At 40.7% G+C, this 18816-nt stretch overlaps 3 protein-coding genes across 5 annotated transcripts; 2 read left to right on the top strand and 1 right to left on the bottom strand.

The window, feature by feature from the left end:
* The first annotated feature begins 194 nt into the window (after positions 1-194).
* On the top strand, positions 195-4411 carry LOC111564722 (betaine--homocysteine S-methyltransferase 1). The gene is made up of 8 exons (XM_023264485.3): positions 195-353; positions 1606-1738; positions 1896-2008; positions 2206-2397; positions 2565-2712; positions 3176-3358; positions 3574-3802; positions 3925-4411. Exons 1-8 carry the CDS (start codon positions 336-338, stop codon positions 4100-4102), a joined length of 1194 nt encoding a protein of 397 aa, XP_023120253.1. The 5' UTR covers positions 195-335; the 3' UTR covers positions 4103-4411.
* A 2009-nt stretch (positions 4412-6420) lies between these two features.
* Positions 6421-9957, top strand: mrps36 (mitochondrial ribosomal protein S36). 3 transcript variants are annotated; one of them, XM_023264465.3, is made up of 5 exons: positions 6421-6704; positions 6981-7077; positions 8166-8229; positions 8520-8662; positions 9059-9957. In XM_023264465.3, exons 2-5 carry the CDS (start codon positions 7024-7026, stop codon positions 9074-9076), a joined length of 279 nt encoding a protein of 92 aa, XP_023120233.1. In that variant the 5' UTR covers positions 6421-6704; positions 6981-7023; the 3' UTR covers positions 9077-9957. The 3 variants fall into 3 exon arrangements, with proteins under 3 accessions (XP_023120233.1, XP_023120232.1, XP_023120228.1); XM_023264464.3 differs by having other exon boundaries at positions 6422-6686; positions 8457-8662; XM_023264460.3 differs by having other exon boundaries at positions 6422-6704; positions 8457-8662.
* Positions 9958-10066: 109 nt separating this feature from the next.
* pdxp (pyridoxal (pyridoxine, vitamin B6) phosphatase) lies at positions 10067-15004 on the bottom strand. Its single transcript, XM_023264459.3, has 2 exons — positions 14228-15004; positions 10067-11114 (listed from the first exon to the last, which is right to left on the bottom strand). The coding sequence occupies exons 1-2, from the start codon at positions 14823-14825 to the stop codon at positions 10768-10770; spliced, it is 945 nt and encodes a 314-aa protein (XP_023120227.1). The 5' UTR covers positions 14826-15004; the 3' UTR covers positions 10067-10767.
* Positions 15005-18816: the final 3812 nt, after the last annotated feature.

Raw genomic sequence — 18816 nt, 5'->3', positions numbered from 1 at the left:
ACTGTGGAATGAGTTCTTCAAAACTTCTAAACCCATGATTTTCGATTCTGATCATGTCACACATTTGACATGTGCACTGATTTGACAAACACACCAGGAAGCTTAATTAATCCGGACCAAACTAGTAGCAGGCACTCACAGTACTCTCATTCAGTTTGAGAGGGGAGGGGAAGGAGTAAACATTGCGGTTGTATAACCTGCCTCTTGCCAATCAGAGCAGCTCCTACTCAGACCCCTCCCCTTCTTCAGACAGATTTATTGCAGCCCTCTGCTTCTGCAGGTCGCTTCACTCTCTCAAAGTCTGAGCAGTCAGGGGTCCACACAGCTGCAGGATTATGGCACCAGGAAAGAAGGTACGTGTGGACTTTTAGTCTAAATTTGTGGTTCGCTGTCAGGAGAGTCCTGCAGAATATTCATGCGAGAAATTACAACTGGTCGTTTTGTGGGAAAAAAAAACAATACAATTATATGTATGGCTCCAAAATTTCAAGGCAAATCATGTTATTAAACAAATTAATAGCAATTTAAATTGGAAGACACAAATGACTAAGGATATTTGACATTTTATAGACATATTCACTGAATAGCCGTGCTCCCATTCCAGTGTATAGGAGGTGAATGGTTGTGGGGGTTGGGGAACATTCTACATGCTAAGGGTTGAGTTTTTGTGTGGTGTGTTTTGGGCAGAGGGTTATAGTCTTCCTAATGCACCCTTTTCATACGTGGAGAATCAGGTCCCATATTTCTGACCACTGAAATTTCAAACTGTTGCTGCAGACATAAGACATCAAAAGTATTTATTCTTACAATTTGTTACATTTTAGTTGAAGGAATAATAAAAAAAAGATTAACTTAACTAAAATTTTCTTTGTCCTTTTATCTGCAGATTTGCCCTATTGGGACATTTAGTTTCCCTTCATTTAACAATAAAACTACTTTTAATGGCAGTTTTTATTACTGTAGAATTTGTAGGAATTGTCAAGCAGTTACAGTAGGCCTTTTCATAAGGAACAAACTTTGCTGTCAAAACTAACTCTCAGTGCAATGTAACAAGAGAAAGACCCACCAAAAAGAGCTCATATTAAATGAATAGATACATAAATAATTCTAACTATCTACTCCCACCACCATGGATTAATTAATTAATGCTCCATACAGAGGTTAATTTAGTGAGTAGTTACACAGTTTATGAATGAAATTGGATACAAATTATATTTTTCAGACACAGAATCGAAAGTGTAGCAAATATAAAGACCGAGGCAACATAAATAGTCAAAAAAATTAGAATTTTGCTCAGTATTCAAGCATGTTGCAATGAAAAGCTGCAGGTATAGCAGCTGTTAGGAGCAGTGCAGCTGCTCTCAGACATGCTGCTTTCTTCATGACTCATGGCGACTGTGAGAAAGGGAGCATGTGGCACTGGAATTGGGAAACCACTACACTTCAAGCACAACGGACTGATCAGCTGGTGTCATCTCAATTTTCTTGAAACAAGAACCTGCAGGTCCTTTGGCTTCCGTGACTCAACAGTAGTATCTGCAGTTTCGTCGATCTCCTCATACTCTGACTATTTTATTTTAAACTCACATTGATCTGTTATCACAGGGAATCTTGGAGCGTCTCAACGCTGGGGAGGTGGTGATTGGCGATGGAGGCTTTGTGTTTGCCCTGGAGAAAAGAGGCTACGTGAAGGCCGGTCCATGGACCCCCGAGGCTGCCGCAGAGTACCCAGAAGCAGGTGAGAACAAGCAGTTTTAGCAATTTTGATTTTCTGTTTTAACACAACATCTTCATAGTTCTCTGCAGGAATACTCTGCAAATACATTGCATTAGGTGTCACAGTTTAGTGGATGTGGAAGTTTGTTTGGTTTATGATGAAATCTGTTGGTTTTCAGTGCGACAGCTGCACAGGGAGTTCCTGAGGGCTGGAGCCAATGTTATGCAGACTTTCACCTTCTACGCCAGTGATGATAAACTGGAGAACAGAGGCAACAAGCTCAGCTTCACTGTATGTTAACTGGGACATCACACCACTTTCAAAGAAGAAGAATAAGAACATCCTGAAGCTGGCTGCTGATAAAAAATGTCACATGTCCAATGAAAATAGCAGCTAAAATTACCACAGTTAAACACAAATCAAGCAATGTGATATTTAAATGTGACTTTTACATTTATTATTCACCATAAGTTGTCTTCATTCTGCAGGGAGCTCAGATCAATGAGGCCGCCTGTGATTTGGCCCGTCAGGTCGCCAACGAGGGCGACGCTCTGGTTGCCGGTGGAGTTTGTCAGACTCCATCCTACCTGAGCTGCAAGAGTGAAGCAGATGTTAAAGCCATCTTCAAGAAACAGCTGGATGTGTTCGTGAAGAAAAATGTGGACTTCCTGATTGCTGAGGTAGAGTTTGAAAAAGAAAACGCCAATTAACCATGTGAAATGGGTACATTTCTTATTTTTTAACATTTTCCAGAGGATGCTCTTAAGTGGAAGAGCACATCTGTTTCAGGTTTCTTTATTTTTCACAAGTTGAGAGAAACAATTGTGCTTATGTCTCTGCTTTGCAGTACTTTGAGCACGTTGAAGAAGCCGTCTGGGCTGTGGAGGTGCTGAAGGAGACAGGGAAACCCGTGGCTGCTTGTCTGTGCATTGGACCAGAGGGAGACATGCACGGTGTTTCTCCTGGAGAGTGCGCCGTCAGGCTGGTCAAAGCCGGTGAGTACAGTCTTCCTAAATATACCTCAAATTATTCAGGAGCATAGCATGCAAACAAAAACAGATCTTTCTGAATAACAGAATTATAGGTTTTCTGTGCTGGAAGTTAAACATAAAGCCTGAGATTTAGATTCATAGTAACTTGTTTTTACCTTATATGACCTAGGCAATGTTTAATAAGGAGATAATGGCATATCCAACTGGTAGACATGAGATGTTTTACATTTTCTGGCATTTTAAAGTTTTAACTGGGAACTACTTACAGATCAAAAGTGTTTTCAGTCGTTGTTCTGTTCAGTTAGTAATTCTAAACACGCATCATTTAGAAAAATAAGGACAAATGTGAAATTTAAAGACCGTGTAACCACAACAGTAAACCACAGTTGGCGTTGTGTCACTTAATCATGTCTTTTCCTCACTTATCTGTAGCAGTCAGCTTAAACCACTGCATGTGCTCCTGTAGGTGCCCAGATTGTGGGAGTCAACTGCCACTTTGACCCCATGACCTGTGTGAAGGCTGTGAAGATGATGAAGGAGGGAGTGGAGAAGGCTGGGCTGAAGGCTCACTACATGGTGCAGCCTCTGGCATACCACACTCCCGACTGCAACTGTCAGGGATTCATCGATCTGCCAGAATTCCCCTTCGGTAAAAACACGCTGCGTTACGCTTAAATTCTGCCATTTGACTGCCATGTGTGAAATTACACCCTAAAAATAGGTGCTTTCTTTGGGTGCGTGCACAAACACCATCTGCTGGTGCACCACTTTGTTTTGCAGCGAGTTCACCCATGCAACACAGAAACGCACATTTTCACCACAAACAACCAGCCTGCAATTAGATAAAACTGAACTTTCTGACAGGTCTGGAGCCCAGGATCCTGACCCGCTGGGACATGCACAAGTACGCCAGAGAGGCCTACAATGTTGGCATCCGCTTCATTGGTGGCTGCTGTGGCTTTGAGCCTTATCACATCAGGGCTGTGGCCGAGGAGCTGGCTGCTGAGAGAGGCATCATGCCTGCTGGATCTGAGAAACATGGAATGTGGGGTGCTGGTCTGGAGATGCACACCAAACCTTGGGTCAGAGCCAGGTCAGAAGCAACTGTTAATGTGCTAAAATGTCAAACAATACCAAAAGCATGCACTTATACTCAGTCTAGCTTAAGATATTGACTCTTGAATCCTAACTAGAATTATTATTTTTCCCTTTTAGGGCCCGTCGTGACTACTGGGAGAACCTGAAGCCAGCCTCTGGTCGCCCCCTGTGTCCCTCCCTGGCCAACCCCGACGGCTGGGGTGTTACCAAGGGCCACGCTGATCTCATGCAGCAGAAAGAGGCCACTTCTAAGGACCAACTCAAGCAGCTGTTTGACAGGTCAAAGAGCCACTGAGTCAGTCTTTCTCCTTCAGACCTGGCAGCAGACATGAGTCGAACAGCTGTGCCGTGGAGCTCCTGACGCTCAGCGGGGTACATTATCTGCATACGGTGCTGCAACTAAGAAACGTAACATCACGAGGAAAAACCCTCACCTGAGACCTGCACTGTTCATCTGTACATCTGCTGATTGTAAAACTGAGGCCACAGCGTCTCAAGTTAGGAGTCGGCACATGTTAAGATCGGGACCTTCTTTGTTTTCCATGAGCCTGGACCAGTTTGTTTAATAAAACAAGATCTAATAAAATATAAATTGGTTACATGACTGTTGAGGTGTACTTTCCTTATGTGGATGGGATGATGGAAACTTTGTGCTGGGAATTTTCTGTCCTTTCCTGTTACTACACAAACAAAATCACTGCTCAGAGGAACAGTAATGTAAATGTACTGCAATGTAAACTCACACGTTGACACATAAAGCATCAATACTAAGACATATAACATTATATATTCAGACCTATTTTAGTGGCGGTGCATGGCAGCAGTGATAATAATTTTCATTATTTGCAGCGTATGCCATGGAAAAAGTAAAAGACACTAAAATGTCAGAATAATCAAAGGTCTGTTATTCACCAAAGCCATAAACTATGTAATAAACCCTGCACAATATAGTTTCAGAACAAGCCATAAAGGTTTGGAAATCCCCTCAGTGTGCTTCAAGCGGACGTGGGCTTTATTATTTATGAATTCAGAATTACACATGAGTAAAGATTGTCATAAAACATTACAAGGCTTTAGGGGACCGTGCAATGAAGGAATTCAATAATGGCGTTGCTCCCATTAGGACCATTTGCTCAACCACATTTACAAAGAGCCTTCTGGAAAAGATGATTGGACTGTGCTCATTTTGCAACGCTAATAATGCAAACCTTCCTCTACATTATTATCTGTTCAAAGGTTTAATATATTAGAGGGTACTTTGAAGACCAGTTTTCTCAGCCAGTGACCTCGGACTCTAATCAGAAGCAGGTTTGTGTTCTAAATCAGAGGCGTTAGGGTTTAGAAGATATTTGCATTTACTAATCAATGACGGTTTAATGAAAGATGTTATTAGGTTACATTGTAGGATTAATAGGAAATAATATATTGGCCTATGATGAGGGACCTCTTGGAAGCCCCAGGCAATATACAAGGAGAACATTTCTAGACTTTGTCCTTTCTCAAAACAGCACTAAAATTCTTATTCTTGCCTTGGTCACTGCAGTGTTATTATCCGGTATTTCCAATAAACCTCTTCACTGGCTCCAAATTATTCAGAACTCTGCTAGCTCCCCGTTCAGGAACAGTTACCTTACAAGGTTTTACTGTTCACTTCCAAAATCCTTCATATCCTTGTTCCCCTGTCAGACCTCCTCAATCCCAACACCCTTCCTGAGCTTTAAGATCTTCACCAGCTGTTCTGCTGTCAGTCCCAAGCGGTAGACTCAACTCCATGTGTGCCATAGCTTTCAGCAGATCTGCACCATGACTTTGGAACCCAATACTGGTATACATGTGTCAGCTGGACTTCAAATCATAAATCAAAATGCATTTGTTTAAGACTGCATTTGTACAAAGCCAATATGCAGAGTTGACACAAGAGAGTCTGGGGGACTTATCTGGCACATGTATCATACAAAACAACCTCAATTTGTCTGCTTATTCTCTGAATCGTATTTAGATGCATGTCACAATAATACAAAACAAAATATATAGCATGCTTTTTAATATCAAATACTTAATTATAAAAATGTTCTTCTTGTTGAACTTTCATAACTGACTGTGTAGGTATGACAAGTTGTACCAGAAAAAACAAAACAAAAAATGCTTGAGTATATGGAGTAATATATCAAGCTAAAATTTCACAAATACCTTTAGAAATGTCTGCATATGTTTTAAAATCAGATAAATCAGAAATAGATAAGCAAAAATTGTTGTAAAAAACTGATTTGAAATGAAATTACTTTATTATAATCCAGTATTCATATTCCCTTCTTCTTCTTCTTCCTATACTACGACTACTACTACTACTAATAATAATAATAATCTGTGTTTATTTTGACTTGCTGTAAATTATGCTTCCTATTCGGCCTATTTTACACTGAATTGATTGAGAGGTTTTAAGTTTAGCATGACATATGTTTAAGTCGCATTTTGAGTTTTCTGCTGGTGACACATCTTCGTGTGTAGAAGATCTCTGCTGCGTCTCTCGCATATGATTGGTCAAGCGTTGACCACGTGACGCGGTTATCGTTTTTTTTTTCCAAGGCGGAGTGAAATTAAAGATAGGTATGATATCTGTCTTTGCCTAGCATACTGGCCTTGTATGGCTATTTTCTGTCCACACAGACAATTTTCTCGCCCTTTAAATCCTGCATGAGAGGTAAAACCCTGCGGTGGCTTGTCGGAACTCGTCAGGTTTCACTTTATAGTGGATTAAGATATTTTAGTGGCCTATTGTCCTGTTTTAGTGAGAGGGCTAACTCAAGGTTGTAGTATGGCCTGAAAATTTGACCTAGCGGTACAAGACATCCGCCGGCTGCTTGCTATTACCGCCAGAGGTAAAGACATAGCTAAAGGTAAGGTAGAGCTAATTTCAGTCATGGGATGTAAGTTAAATGGTTAATTTTTGGCTTCTACTTAAAGTACAAGTGTTGCTAATTTTAAAAGTCGTGCTAAATTAGTCTAAACACCCGTCTTGTGCCATTTTTAAAAATTAATTTAGTTCATCTCTCGCCTGCACCTGCGTCTGCACCGCTACAATATACCGCATCCCCTGAACCCCTCTGTGTTTATGCTATCGATTATTGTAGTTTGTAATAACAGCGGCGCCATCTTGTGGCTTGTTTCCGCAGCTACAAGCGGCTTTTTATACCGGAAGAAAATCCTGAGGTCGTCATGGGGAGCAAAGTCAGCTCCAAAATGGCAGCTCCCACCGCCCGAGTTATTCAGGTAACGTCGCGCCTCAAATCTTAATTACTCCAGACATCTGTTCTTTGTGCTCGAATGAAGGATGTAAAGTAAAATCTCGTCTTTATGTAGTTTTAAATGATTTCAGTGAGGCCTTTTTGGATGACTAATAACCGCCGTACCCTTGTTAATGTCCTTGTTAAACAGTAAAACATACAGATCTGGATTCAACTAGTTGACACAGCAGCTTTTCACTCACGAAATTAATATTAATCTTAATTTAAATTACAACTGTTTTGGCAGTCCCTTCTGTGACGGCTTATAGCAGAAGCCAGCTCTGCTCAGGACGTAATTAACTTCGTCCTAAGCTGAAAATTTGCCTAAAAATAGCTGTAGGCAGAAAATACATAGCTGACAGTTGCTTATTAAGTCACTATTTAACTGTTTTGTCATATCTTCTCATGTATTTTGTCTGAAAGCCTCGTGTCTTTGTATCCCAGTAGCCCAGCAAACGTGTAAACAACTATAGCTGCAGTGAATGTTTTCAGTCAATTGATCGTTTGATTACTTTTCTACAGCAAATAGATTGATTGATCTCTAACGTCAGAAAATAGCTTACAATTGATTATTTTGTCCAAACAAATATCCACAAAAAACAGATATTGTATTTGCAATGACTGAAGTTAGTTTTAATGTAGGAAATGCTCACATTAAAGAATATGGAATTAGGGATTTGATGGCATTTAACACTAAATGGATGACAAAAAAAGTCTTCTCTAGTTTTCTCCTGATCAGCTAACAAACTGATTCACTAATTATGTCAATATAGATCAGAATGACAGTATTTTTAGCCACAGTTGATGCATCTATGGTTACATTATGAAGCAATAAACCTCATAATTGTCATGATTAATGAATCATACCAACACTACAAACGAAAAGTGATCGCATCTTAATTTAACAGCTGTACATGTTTGAAGCTATCTGCTGTTGAGACATTGTGGCAGCAGTTAAAACAGAGATTATCAGTGTAGTATCAGGCTAGATACAACACGTAGGATAAGAAAATACTGTAAATTTATTGTCACATTGAGGAACTGATCCTTTCCTGTCTGATTTTGTTATCACAGGCTGTACGGCCTCATGCACCTCTGATAAAGTTCCCCAACAGACAAGGCGTCCCAAAGCCTAATGGTGAGTCTGTTTGTTTGTTTTTTTTTAAGTCACTAGAAGTCAAATAATGTGACATAACCTGTTGTATTTTCTCACCTATTTTGTTTGTAGTAGTTTTTGTTTGTATCAAACTGTCTGAGTGTGTTAATTTAGGTTTGTCTATTTAAGTTAAAACATCTTTTACAATTTTATACCCAGCGATGATTTCATGATCTCACTACATTACTGTGTTTTCTTTCGTCTCGCAGCCCAAGAGGCACTGAAAACATTAGCAGTCCTTCCACAACACAATGCTCCTGTCTCCTCTCCAGCTGCAGCACCACCTCTGATATCAAGACCTCATGTACCTTTGACTCCAATCCCTGGCACACCAGACACCTTGGCCTCTATTCAGCTACTTCCTGCCAGGTACCGCAGGAGACCGTTGTCGGCAGATGAAATGGACTACATCCAGGTGAGGGGCAGAACTGTCTGTACACATTAAAAAGACAAAATGTCCAGTCATCATGATTTCTTGGAATAGGAGAGAATATAACCTTTGTCCCTGACCTAATTTCAACTTGTATGCAGTTAGCTTTCAAACTATAAACTTACTTACTAACCCTCTGCTTTGATGTACTGTAGGTTTAGATAATGTGATGTTTCAGTGTGCTCCAAAACTCAGATTTACCATCTCTGGTTGGTAATTTGGGAAGATTTGTAACTGCAATCCATCCACATCTTACGAACCATTCATAACGAGTTGCAAAAAAAATTTAGATCTAAATGATGGCCTATTTACAGTGTATGTTTGTTATTTGTAAATATGATTATTGACAGAATTGTGCTCTGTTGTCTTTCTTTTCCACAGCGTGGTGGACCAGAGTGACATGAAGCAACTCGATCACTGCAACCAAAGTCCTTATCTGTTGGAGATCAGTATGTGTCTTTGTCTGTTCCTCAGCACAAGAGAACCCAATGCCATGAGACATGTAGAATAAAGTTTAACATGAATCCTGTTTAAAATGTACATATGTTTATTTTTAGATGTTAATTGTATTTTAAGTTAATACTACGAGACATTTTCATTATTATACGCACAGCAAAGCAACAACAGTAGCTTCTCAGTTTGCTTTTATTTACTGTACTGGCATTTCTGACAAGTTTTTCCTGTTTTTGATAAATCTTGCTATTTTACCAGCTTAGCTCACCATTTTTCAGATTTTTAGTTAGTTTGGAGCTCGACCTGCAATATAGGGCTGAACGATTTGGGGATAGTATTTAATTGCAATTGTCTTACAGATATTGCAATTTATTTGCACCACTTCATAGAGTCAAGCTTCATTTCCATATTCACTGTGTAATAGATTGAAATCGGCATGGAGCGTTACCACGAGACACCATAAAAAGCACGACTGTCACACAAGGAGGACAGCTTTAATTTGTAAAATCATTGACAGGACAGTTTAAACCACGGGTTGGACGTGCTGCATAACATATCCTAAACTGCAGCCTTTGCAATCCACTAATTGCGTTTTTTGGAAGTGTAATTTGGATTTGAAGGGAATTGTTCAGCCCTACTGCACTATCACCATACCCAAATCCAAACAGGAAGTTCTGGTAAATACATGAAAACCTTTTGCTTTTCATTTCTTTCACTGCAGTTAAAACATACTGTAGAGATGACGGCTATCAAGTTGCAACAATACCGCATGGAATGGTGCTCATTTGAACCACTGGATTTAAATGATTAAAAGATTATTGTGTTGATTGTGGTGTTCCTATCATGTTTGATGTTGATATGCAGAGCTAATGCAAGCAGAAGATGAGGACAATTGTATTAACAGGCCATTGCTGTCTTCCACAGATGGACAAAATAGAATATTTTCAGGTATTTATTGTAGATACCGTTGCTGGCATGCTTGTATGGTAAACATTAACAACATTGAAATTTCACAACAGTGCAGTATGACCAGCCACCATTAATGGGTTACTAGTTATCTAACTATGCGCTTCAGTAAGCCGTTTATTACTCAGATGAATATTGGCACAAGTAGCACAGACATGACAGAAAGGCCAAAGGTAAATATGTACACTTCACCTGTCTGACTGGCCGATTGTCAGCTTCGTCTCTATCGTATCTGAGAAAAGCTCACACCGTTCGAGGGTCTGTTTTCTCCTCTTGCTCCCAAACGCATGAATTCAGGACAATTCATGGCTTTACAAAAATACCTCTGGATGTTCAAAACCCAATATCAAACACGATCTGTGAACGTCATGAGCAAGAAAGTGCAGTATATTCATATATTAATAGAAACACACCAACAAGGAACCGTCAAGTCACAAATGAGCACAACACTAGAAGAAACACTGAGGTATACACTGGATTACTCTGATTAGTTTGGTGAAGAATTTTTGTCTTACACGCGTCTTGGTCACAACATAAACAGCGCCTTGTTATTCAGGAACATTTGTTAATAGTGGCCTTTTTATTTTATTTTTTTGCAATCGCCAGACTCAACATTGCACTTGATGTAGTAGAAGCAATCTGTGCTCCGTACAGGAGGCGGAACGGACTCGTCAATTGCTCTGTTCTTCCAGTTCTTCAAAAGCGGGTAAGAAATCAGCGATGGTGTCCACCACGTAGTCGGGCACCAAGCTGTGGTTGGTGCTCAGGTCACTATTCCTGTACTCCTGCGCCTCCTCGATCTGGGAGACGCCGGTGAGGGTGAGCATGGTGTCGAGGCCGCAGTTGGACCCGAACAGCATGTCGACCTCCAGGCGGTCCCCGACCATCAGGCACTGGGCGGGATCCACCCCCCGGAACTGACTGGAGATGCACTCGAACATGAAGCGGCTGGGTTTGCCGATCACAGTGGCCTTGCGACCCGAAGCCACCTCCAGGGCTGCAGTGAGGGACCCAGAACCTGCCATCAGGGGAAGATATGAGACTACAGTAAATCTGAAGAGGCTCCGTCACCTTCGACCACCCACTGTTTGGCTGCAAGTGAGGCACTTTGTGTCACATATACACAAGCTGCTCAGTCAGTCACAAAGCGAAGGTGAATGTAATGATCGTAAGCCTACTACTATCTACATCTACAACACAGATTTCTAAATGCAGTATTATTTTCCACTTGTCTCAGCTGATTTCATTGCAACTTGAAAATTAACTTGCCCTTTCTTGAAACTCAAGTTAGATCACTTAATGTGCAAATCTGACAACTTCTCCACAACCTCACCTTTCCTGAGGCCCCAAAAAAGTCCAGTTCAATTTCTGCCAACTGACTCACGCTAGTGTGATTATCCTGCCAGTTTAGAACGTGAAAATCAACTTACAAGCTCTTGAAACTCAAGTTCTCTTCATCACTTGAAGGGTAAAAGTGGCAACTTCTCTACAACCTCACCCTTCCTGAGGCCCCAAAAAAGTCCAGTTCAATTTCTGCCAACTGACTCACGCTTTTGTGATTATCCTGCCAGTTTAGAACGTGAAAATCAACTTACAAGCTCTTGAAACTCAAGTTCTCTTCATCACTTGAAGGGTAAAAGTGGCAACTTCTCTACAACCTCACCCTTCCTGAGGCCCTAAAAGAGTCCAGTTCATTTTGTGCCAAATGGCTAATGGTTATTTCATTCAGTGTCCATTTGTAATGGTAATATACATTCCTACAGCGAAGGCTATTCAGGCAGGTCGGGCATTACTGGTTAGTCTTTTTAATATAGGAGAAATGAGGGGAGCGAGAGGAGCAGTACATGCAGAAAAGGCTACAAGCTTACTTAAACAGAGTTGTGATTAAATGGTGAGCGCTTTAAACCCTTTGCCCACCAGGATATCCCTAATCTTCAAGCCCTGCAAAATAGTTTTACTACTGTTAATTAATGGGTTCATGTTGCACTTACGTGATGCACATTCATTCCTAAGTAAATCTGTAGTTAAAAGCATTAAGATCTATGTATATGTGTGTAGATGTATGCACTGTATACTGTGATGAAGCTTTCCTCTGTAGTCCACACTGTACATGGTTGGGCCCCTTAAGGATGGCGGGGGATATAAACAAAGCACACAGACTGAGAAGAATGGGAATGAGCAGGGGCCTCTATGCAGTCATGGATGATCATTCATGTATATCTTTTGTATTTTTGACAAACTAAGTGTGCAACACAGCAGTACTGCAGCTAAAATAGAATTCACTCGAAAGTTGAAACTGTTTTGTTGGTTTAGACTATTTTGTCGCCTCACAGCTAGGAAGTCCTGAGTTTGAATCTCTGCTGGGGTCTTTCTGTGTGGAGTTTGCACGTTCTCCAAGTGACAGGGAGGGTTTTCTCCAGGTGCTCCAGTTTCCTTCTACAGTCCAAAGACAGACTTGGGTTAAATGGTGGTTTTAAATTGAGTATAGATGTGAATGTGAGTCTGTATGGTTGTCTGTATCCCTGTGATGGACTGGCAGCCTGTCCAGGGTGTTTCCTGTCTTTCACCTTAAGTCAGCTGGGATCCAGCCCACCAGCGACCCTCTAAGACAAAGCAGTGTATAGATAATAGATGATGGATGAATGGAAGTTCATGCTGGACATGAAGAGAAGCAGGAGCGTCTACAGACCCTGCAAAGCTTCCTGTCACAACTGACACTCCTCCATACACATATATAATACAAAATAGCTTGTGATACATGGTCCATTTTCTGCAAAGTGGCAAAGATTTAAGTTGTTTTACATATTTACAATCCACCAAGATGCACCACAGCACAGAGCGCCACAGGAAATCACTGTCTGACACTCTAAGCAAACTAATTAACTAATTTTTAACTTCATTTCTTGAGTTAATGAATGATGTGCTAGAACTATGTATCTCTGTGCAATAACACACTATCTATCACACTGTATACTTACATTTAAATTTCTTACACAACACACATTGAACATTTTCTTCTAATACTTTTTCTACTTATGTTTATATTTTGGGACATACTTATGTTTATCTATGTATTTTTTGTGCTGTTTACATTTTTAAAGACACTGAATGGGAGCAACTGTAAGCAATTTCACTTAATACAGTATTTTCTGATTCTGACATACTACAGCTTAAGAATACAATATGCAGTTGTATATTTTAAAAAAATCTAATCAAAACCAGTAAGAAATACCCAGCAGTCACCTCAAAGTAAGGGTCTACTTTTTGGGGGGCCAGAGGTGTCCAACATGCAGCCCGTGGGCCAAAAGCGGCCCACCAGAGGGTCCAATCTGGCCCGTAGGACGACTTAGTAAAGTGTAAAAATTCCAGAGAAGACATTAACTGCAGATTGTAAATTGGTAAAACTATAAATTTAAAATAATTTCTAGACCTTGAGAAGTTGTTTTGATGATAAAGTAAAATACTAGATTGTTCATTGTTCTTTTGTGTCTCATCGTTTTTGTCGCTTTGTTTCTCGTTTTTGTCTTTCTGTGCATCCTTTTTGTCTCGCTTGTGTTTTGTCTTATTTTTGTTATTCTGTTTTGCTTTATTCATTGCTTTTGTGTATCATTTTTGTTTTGTGTTTTTTTGTCTTGCTTGTGTTGCTAGTCTATTTATTTGTTGCTTTGTTTCTCGTTTTTGTCATTTTTTGTCATTTGTCCATTTTTTTGTCAAATTCTTTGTCTCTTTTTGTTTTGCTTCCTGTTGTTTGTCTCATTTTTTTGTGATTTTTGTTTGTCGTTTTTGGTCTCATTTTTCTAATATTTTGTCTGGTCTTTGTTGTTTTTTTGTCTTTTTTTGTCTGTCTTTTGGGATTTTGATCATGAAGAAAAATACTATATTGTTCAGTTCCAGATACCTGAGCCTAAACGTTGTGTGCCTTTGTTGTGTGCATTTTTGCACTAAAACAAAGGAAAAATGTGGAGTTGTTATTTATCGGTTATTATGCTCTAATTTTACTGGTTACTTGAGTTCAAACTGGGCTGAATGTGGCCCCTGTAGTAGACCCATTGCTATGTAATACAGATATTCTAATCTGCAGCCTAAACTGAGGAGTTAAACTGAGCAGCAGCCGCAGCAGCAGCATCGTACCTGGCAGTATCCTTCCTCCTGACAGCGGGTGCCAGGGGTCGTTGTCGGTGGCCAGGAACAGACAGTCCGGGTCCCGCAGGTAGCACGAAGCTTTGGCCAGTTTCAGAAAAGTCAGTTTGTCGTCGTGTCCCACCAGCACCGCCTTCACGTCCGGAGCCAGGGCGCAGTTGTAGATGGTGGCGTCCGGGTCGTCCGCCTCCTCCACGCAGGGGATGCCCGCCTCCAGCAGCTCTCTGCGTAGCCCGTCGCAGCCGATGACGAACACCTGGCCGCGGACCTTGACCACGTCTCTCAGGTAGAGCGCCGAGCAGTAGGACGAGCTGAAGATCTGCTCCAGCATCACGTCGGTGAAGCCCAGCCGGCAGAACTTGTGCACGTAATTCTCCCGCGGCCTGGTGCAGTTGTTGGTGACGAACACTACGTTTTTGCCCTGCCGGATCAGCGCGTTCACCACCTTCGCCGCGCCCGTGATCGCCTTCTCTCCGTGCCATATGACCCCGTCGCAGTCGAAGAGGAAGAAGTCCTTCGCCTCCAGCAGACTCCGGATCTGCGGACCTCGAATTTTCTGGCAGCCTTTGAACCCAAAGGCGCCCGCCATCCCGGCTTTTTCCTCGGTTTCTTCCGTGTTTCACCTGCTAGTGGTCCCCCATGTCAGAGGCTGGTGCATAACGTGGTTTAAGACAGCAGAAGAGGCGATATGAAAACAAATCAATGTCAGGAAATCACATTGCAGAGTCCTTGCTGCGGTTACATACACGGACACTGGGCTACATAAACATTAACGTCGGGACACGCCCCCTTTGCCAGCCTCCACCTATCAGACCGCAGCGCTTCAGCCAATCAGAGTGCAGCGTGTCACCAGCGAACAGCCTCTTGAAATTAAATTGCGCCCTCATGGCTGCTGGTGGACAATTTCTAGTATGACATTCTATTTTATTTATTTTAAAAGATGCACATAACCTCTGAATAACCGTGAGAATAAAAATAGTTAATTGTGAAGGGAATAACATTATCACACTGTACAAATTGCATCCAAAATTACAGTAAAATACTCCATTACAAGCAGTGAGACTTCAAGATCCAGACTGACAAGCAGCTGCAGGCTAATCAAGTGTGATTGTTTGTCCTGTTTTAAGTTACTGTATTGTTTTTCAGTTACTCTCTTGTTTTTCACTATGAAGCACTTTGGTCACTCTTTGGGTTGTTGTAAAGGGTTATAGAAATAAATTTTGATTGATTGATAGTATACTGGTGGTTGTAGTAGATGTGGCAATCTCAGCTAGTAACATCAGGAAGAAAAAAAACGCATTAAAAGACTAAGAAGTACAAGGAACAACTGGAACAGATGTGAAAAGTGAAGGCCGAGGTGGCCCCAGTGGTAACAGGTGCTGGAAAAAAGGGCTGCAGCAGATTCTAGCTGCAACATTTAAGGCCTCCATCCTCATTGCCGTGCTAAGAACAGCTAAGACACTGCATATGACCCTTCACACTCCCATGCTTCTAGATATATACCATGTATATACCAGGGTGTTTCAAAAAGTTCTCTGCCTCACCCAAAAACAAGGAGTGTAACTCTTATTTTGGGGCATAACTGTATACTATAAAGCCATGTATCACTGTCTACAAAAAGTCTAACTTTTGACACAGTCAAAGAAAAAAGAAGAGGAAAAGTTTAAGCTGTCGTGCTGTTGCTCCATGACTCATCCATGAAGCACAGGCAGCCAAATGTGGCTTTGAACTGTTGCCTGATGCATCTTTCTGACCCAACCAGGCCCAGTCTGACTTCTACAATATCTTAACTGTGACAATTATGTTGACATTACCAAATAGGTCATGCTCCATGTGTCAGTGTAAGAGTTTGTATGAGCATATTATGGCAGCATGTACATAGCATATGTGTATATAAAGGAGTGAAACAGCAACTTGTTGTGCTACTAACCTGCTCCAAACAAAAGTCATTAGCATAACATGGCTGTTTACCTGTTTCAGTCCAGACTTTGACTTTTGAGCTGTCTGCTGTCAGGTAAGACAAAACAGCAGCTTTATCTTATTTTCCAAGGTCCACCACTGGATTCACATTCAGATCGGTCTGTATTTATATTTTAGCTTGAATATAAATTCTCCAGCAAAGGCACAGTCTAGCCTATAATATTGTCAGGGAGTATATACACACACTGACAGCAAAAACATTAAAAAAAAGAATGTCCCACTTTGCATTAATGTTATTTCTTATTATAACAGCCAGATGAAGACTGTCTGACACGTTGGTTGGTCCATGTAGTAATAAAAGATTTTATATTTAAAAATCAGATTCTCTTGGATACTTTTTGCCAACCTATATGAAGGACTGTCATTAATAAGAAACAGGACACTCATTATTTTTTCATCTGTCCACTGGCTCTACCCTTGAAGAGCACCTGATTTTGTAAATTCTTATTTTTATTCCTCCTGCACTGGTGTTTTCTGGACCCAGCACAGCACTGACTATTTTTTTTTCTCAATATGTAAAAAGCTTGGAAATTTGGTTCAGGTGGCACAAATTTTATATAATTTATAACCTGCTGGGTAGTTATGTATTGTGTCTTAAAAGTGAGCAGAACTCAAAAAATACCAATAATTCTATTATTCATGGAAAAAAATAATTCGTAACTTGCAGTTACTACTGCTACTGCCACTACTGCTACAAATACTACTGATAATAATCATAATCATAATAATAATAATAGAAGAAGAAGAGGCAGCAGTGTGCCAGATCATAAAAGCTACAACTTTAAAAATGGGATCTAAATAAATTTACATGGTTATTTAACCTCTAGTAATGACTTGATTTTTGCACAGAAAGTTGTGATTGTTTCTTTCGCTCTCAACAGTCTTTTGTCTCAGGGCACTAGATGGGGCTGTAACCACATCAACACAGATTTGAACTTCACAACACAAATCCCAGCAATTCTGATGTCTTTTACTATCACTGAGCCAGTAGTACGGGCTTATGTTAGTTATTATTTATTTTATATGTGAGATTATTCCTTGTTTCTTCTTCGAATTTCCTATTTTACACAGCCCAATCTTTTGACTTTAAGTAATTAGAGAAAGATAAAAATTATTTAAGTTTCAAGGAGAGCATTTTTACTACTTCATCATCACTAATCAACTTATCATTGGTCTATGTTCCTTTTTTAAACTATTTTAAAAATCTGATGCATCATGCCATTTTCTTTTGTTGTCAGTTTCAGTTTTCTTGTTACTACAGGACACCTATTGCAAAGCCATTTTAAACTAAGTTTCGTGGTTGTAAATAAAATGTATTGAAATTGAAAAGAAAACCAAACTGCTAATTAAGTGCAGTTGCAGCATTAAAATCACCAGAAGTGGACACAGTTTATTACTTTTTGGAAAGTTGTCTATGTTGCTTGTTTATTTATTTTTCTGTATCTCAGGATGCGTTTCTCCTCTGTTCTAAAAAAATTCCTGTGCTGTACGTGCTTTGGTATTCTCATTTTCTGCTTCATAAGTTGTTTTTTTGTGTCTTTTTCTTTTTTCCCCGGTGGTGCTGTGCTGTAATGCTTTGGCTGCTTTGCCCTGCCTGTTTTGGATTGCGTGCGAGACAGTGGAAGACTCATTGGCACCCACAACTGCCAGACAAACAGGCAAATGAAATGCAGGAAAAGAATGAAGGAACGGACAGCTGAATAGACAGAGAACAAGCTGTCCTAATTGGTCATTATTTCCCCGCTAATCTATATTTTCCTCCCTGCTAACCCCCAACACAGATGTGAGGAGTGGAAGGGAGGACAGAACAGAGAGGAGGGGGTCCTCCAAGGCTTGGTCTGCTCTAAACAGTGGCTTGAGCGGTGACCGTGAACATTGCTGTCTGCTTTTGTGTCCTGTTTAGGCAGGGGAAGGAGGCTCAATGGAAACCAGCAGAGGAGGGTGTAGGGGTCAGAGTTGAGGCTTGCAGGTGGTGCTGGTGGTTAGGAGCCACCAGACCATAATGCTGCCCAGAACACACACAAATGTGCACATACTCAGATGCATACACAAACTTTGCATGTAGGGCACATTGTGAGAATTCAGGTGTATCATTCTATGACTCTGAGCATAATTTGTCTACATAAATATGAACCAAATGAGCAAAGACTCGCACAAAAACATCCTTCACTCATCAACTATAATGCGGCTTGCTGCCATCTGAAATATGCAAACACACAGAAGCATGAAAGAAAGTGTTGCTTGGTTAGAATATGAGTGTGTGTGTCTGCATTTGTGTGCATATTGTCAAACACCCCTGTATTTAACGCAGTCAGGTCAAAGCAGCACAGAAGTGTCGGACAACGAGGCGCTGCAGCACAAATGAGATGTCTGGTAGACAGGATGGTGCTGGGAGGGGAGAGGGCAGGACCCTTAGCCTGAGGAAGCTGGAAAAGCAGAAAGTGTACAAAGAGTACTCGACAAGTTGAGCAATAATGTGGCTTAAAGTGCATAAATAATTTGAACACATTTGTTGCAAGCTACTATTGCACACCATATTCTTTGTTTAGATAGAACATTTGTAATTTTTCACCTCTGTTGTGTTCTGCAGCTTTCCTCTT

This window comes from Amphiprion ocellaris, chromosome 6 (assembly GCF_022539595.1).
Source record: "Amphiprion ocellaris isolate individual 3 ecotype Okinawa chromosome 6, ASM2253959v1, whole genome shotgun sequence".
Classification (NCBI taxonomy): domain Eukaryota; kingdom Metazoa; phylum Chordata; class Actinopteri; family Pomacentridae; genus Amphiprion; species Amphiprion ocellaris.
Note: the sequence above shows the minus strand (reverse complement) of the source record. Positions and strands in the feature narration are given on the sequence as shown.